Source organism: Panthera leo, chromosome E3, assembly GCF_018350215.1.
Source record: "Panthera leo isolate Ple1 chromosome E3, P.leo_Ple1_pat1.1, whole genome shotgun sequence".
NCBI lineage: Eukaryota > Metazoa > Chordata > Mammalia > Carnivora > Felidae > Panthera > Panthera leo.
This window is the reverse complement of record NC_056694.1, coordinates 24,395,970-24,399,855: the sequence shown is the minus strand read 5'-3', so window position 1 is coordinate 24,399,855 and position 3,886 is coordinate 24,395,970. Positions and strand designations below refer to the sequence as shown.

Here is a 3,886-nt window from a genome sequence, read left to right as displayed (position 1 = left end):
AATGTTGCCATTTCCTGCCTCTATAACTATTAGGTAAGTTTCTTAACTTCTCTGTGCCTTGCCTGTAAAATGGCGGTAAAAATATTCCTACCACATTGGGTTGTGGCAATGATTAAAGAGATACTGGTTGTTAGTGAGTAGGAAATATTATGTAGCTGTCGATATTAGTTATCTGTTTTCTAAATCCTGTTTCTTTCTCACCATGTGTAGAAATGTCATTTTCCAGTGCAAACTCTTAGTGATTTTTCACCATCCAGCTATTTCAGAAATCCTCTCATTGGTTTCCCTAATTACCGTTTCTCCTTAATCTTACTTCACATTAAACCCTTTTCCCTCCACCCCAAATGGTTCATTTTGTACCATTCTTCATTTTGGCTAGAGGGTTTGAAAGGGAACCCTTTTGGGTTCATAGGGTCATAGGGTCATAGGGTAGTTCATAGGGTAGGTCATAGGGTAGGTCATAGGGTAGTTCTATCTTGTGTATGTGTGCTTCAAGAAATTCTTTCATAATTGAGTTTTTATTGGTTGTTCTGAGGATCAATATAGACAAATTCAATTTGTATAGAACTCTTAATGTATTACTGAAAATCTAAAAAATCATGTAGTTGTGATTCTTTTCCTTTTTTAAAAAATTTTTTTGATGTTTGTTTATTTTCGAGAGAGAGAGAGAAAGAGACAGAGTGTGAGTGAGGGAGGGGCAGAGAAAGAGGGAGACACGGAATCTGAAGCAGACCCCAGGCTCTGAGCTATCAGTGCAGAGCCCAATGTGGGGCTTGAACCCACGAACCATGAAATCATGACCTGAGCTGAAGTTGGACACTTAACTGACTGAGCCACCCAGCCGCCCCAGTTGTGATTCTTTTCTAAAAGTTATTCCAGTGACCTTCCAGCTTAAAATTTGGAGGCAAATTTTCCTTAACAGTATATCAAGTATCAATATCTTCAAATGTTGATATGCCATTAGAGCGTTAAATCCCATTAATTCACAATTTAGTATCATATACACCACATACTCAAATTTTCAATCTTTTACAGCACGTTAACAAAGTTACTAGGAAACTGGACTACCATGACAAAGATGCTACAGAATGCATCAGATTCTGACGGGGAGAGCCAAGATCAAGGGGTGGTTTTCTTTAGGAAACAATTCTACCAAAAACAACATGGGAATAGAAGTAATTTAAAATGTTCAAGACATATTAAATACACGACTGACTCCAAATTGCCATTTAGTATGCTTGGTATTATAGGATGTAAAAACTACCCCATCTATGGAATGTTAAGCTGACACCCAAGACAGTCAAACCCTCTCATATTCAATATCCCACTATTTTCTGGTTGTACAAAAAAATAACTAGCAAATGATTTCACTTCTTTAAAAAAAGCATTTACACTTAAAAAATGAGGTGAGGTGGGGTTCCCTCCTTCTTAAAGTGTTTCTAGAGCTACTAAAAACTTGCATTTACAAAATAGTTGATAACAATATTCCTCTGGATTGTACAAGGAGGGAGACAGGGAACACTGATAAGACATGGGATATGATATTAATCAGATTTGGCTTCCTTCTCTCCTGCTTCATCAGAGGCTGGGCTCTCCTCATTTTTAGTTTCTCCATTTTCTGCGGGTAAGGCTTCTTTTGTCTCTTGGTTAGCCACTTCAGCCTGTTTTCTCTTTGCTTTGCCTTCCCCCTTTGTTTGCACTTTCTTGTCTGAAGATGTATCCTTTCCTGTCGCCTTTTTGGATTTCATTTCCAATTTTGCAGGAGCAGATTTAGCTGACAACCTCACTGCCCTTCCATTGGGCTCCTTCTTCTCCACCCCCTTGGTGGAGCTGACCTTCCTTTTGGGCATCGTGGGGGTGGGGCGAGTGCATGCTGGGTGCCTGCAGGCTGCTGGACTCCGAGAGCCTTCCCGAAGCTGGGCTGCCTGTCCACATCTGCTCCTCCCACTGCCGGAGCTGCTGTGACGCACTGGGTAGTTCTATCTTTAACTTTCTGAGAAATGTCCACACTGTTTTGCAGTGTAGCTGTACCCGTCTGCATTCCTACCAACAATGTAAGAGCATTCCCCTTTCTCCACATCCTGTCCAACATCTGTTGTTTCCTCTGTTGTTAATTTTAGCCATTCTGACAGGTGTGTGGTGGTATCTCATTGTAGTTTTGATTTGCATTTCTCTGATGTTGAGTGAGATTGAGCATTTTTTCATGTGTCTGTTAGCCATCTGGATGTCTTTGGAGAAGGGTCTCTTCATGTCTTCTGCCCATTTCTTAACTCAATTATTTTTTAGGTGTTGAGTTTGATAAGTTCATTATATATTTTGTATACTAACTCTTTATCTGATATATCATTTGCACATATCTTCTCCCGTTCCCTTGGTTGCCTTTTAGTTTTGCTGATTGTTTCCTTTGCTGTGCAGAAGCTTTTTGTCTTGATGAGCTCCCAATAGTTCATGTTTGCTTTTGTTTTTGTTTTTGTTTTTGTTTTTTTTTTTTTTGCCTCCAGTGACATGTCTAGTAAGAAGTTGCTGCAGCGGAGGTCAAAGAGGTTGCTGCCTATTTTCTCCTCTAGGATTTTGATGGTTTCCTGTCTGACATTTAGGTCTTTCACACATTTTGAATTTATTTTTGTGTGTGGTATAAGAAAGTGGTCCAGTTTCATTCTTCTGCATGTCTCCATCCAGATTTCCTAACACCATTTGTTGTTTTTTTTCCATTTTTCTTTCTTGCTTTGTTGAAGATGAGTTGACCATATAGTTGTGAGTCCTCTTCTGGATCCTCCATTCTGTCCTATTGATCTGTCTGTTTTTGTTCCGGTACCATACTGTCTTGATGATTACAGCTTTCTAATACAGCTTGAAGTCTAGTCCAGAATTGTGATGCCTCCAGCTTTGCTTTTCTTTTTCAACATCACTATAGCTATTTGGTGTCTTTTCTGGTTCCATACAAATTTTAGAATTGTTTGTTCCAGCTCTGTGAAAAATTTGATGTTATTTTGATAGGGATTGATTGAATGTGTGGATTCCTTTGGATAATATTGACATTTTAACAATATTTGCTCTCCCAATTCATGAGTATGGGATGTTTTTCCATTTCTTTTGTCTTCTTCAATTTCTTTCATAAGTGTGCTATAGTTTTCAGAGTATAGATCTTTTATCTTTTTGGCTAGGTATTCTATGTGGAAAACCCTAAAGACTCCACCAAAAAATTACTAGAACTGATACATGAATTCAGCAAAGTCTCAGGATGTAAAATCAATGCGCAGAAATCTGTTGATTTCTATACAACAATAATAAAGCAGCAGAAAGAAAAATAAAAAAATCGATCCCATTTATAATTCCACCCAAAACCATAAAATACCTAGGAATAAATCTAACCAATGAGTTCAGTCTTTTAAAGTTTTGATGACACTAGCTTTGTGGGCTTGACTACAGTCAATTTTATTTTATTTTATTTTTTAAATGTTTTATTTTATTTTTGAGAGACAGAGAGAGACAGAGCATGAGTGGGGGAGGAGCAGAGAGAGAGGGAGACACAGAATCCGAAGCAGTCTCCAGGCTCTGAGTGTCAGCACAGAGCCTGATGTGGGGCTCGAACCTACAAGCCATGAGATCATGACCTGAGCTGAAGTTGGACACCCAACCAACTGAGCCACCCAGGCGCCCAACTACGGTCAATTTTAACAAATGTTCTCCATTCACATTTGCACTGAAAAACAATGTGTGCTGTGTGTTCAATGGGTGCAATTTTCTGGGCACGTTACAACAACTTTGTTAGTAATGTTGTTCATATCTTTTTAAAAAAGTTTATTATTATTATTCTTTTAAATAATCTCTACACCCATTGTGGGACTTGAACTCACAACTGGAGATTAAAAATCACATGCTGTAG

The 3,886-nt window shown here is 38.5% G+C and overlaps 1 protein-coding gene across 1 annotated transcript; it reads right to left on the bottom strand.

The window, feature by feature from the left end:
* Positions 1-1,544: 1,544 nt before the first annotated feature.
* On the bottom strand, positions 1,545-1,850 carry LOC122209680 (non-histone chromosomal protein HMG-14-like). The gene has a single exon (XM_042921774.1). It carries the CDS (start codon positions 1,848-1,850, stop codon positions 1,545-1,547), a length of 306 nt encoding a protein of 101 aa, XP_042777708.1.
* Between the last annotated feature and the right edge of the window lie 2,036 nt (positions 1,851-3,886).

Bases quoted from the DNA above. Each gene is read 5' to 3' on its own strand.
- LOC122209680 (XM_042921774.1), bottom strand. From the start codon at position 1,850: ATGCCCAAAAGGAAGGTCAGCTCCACCAAGGGGGTGGAGAAGAAGGAG.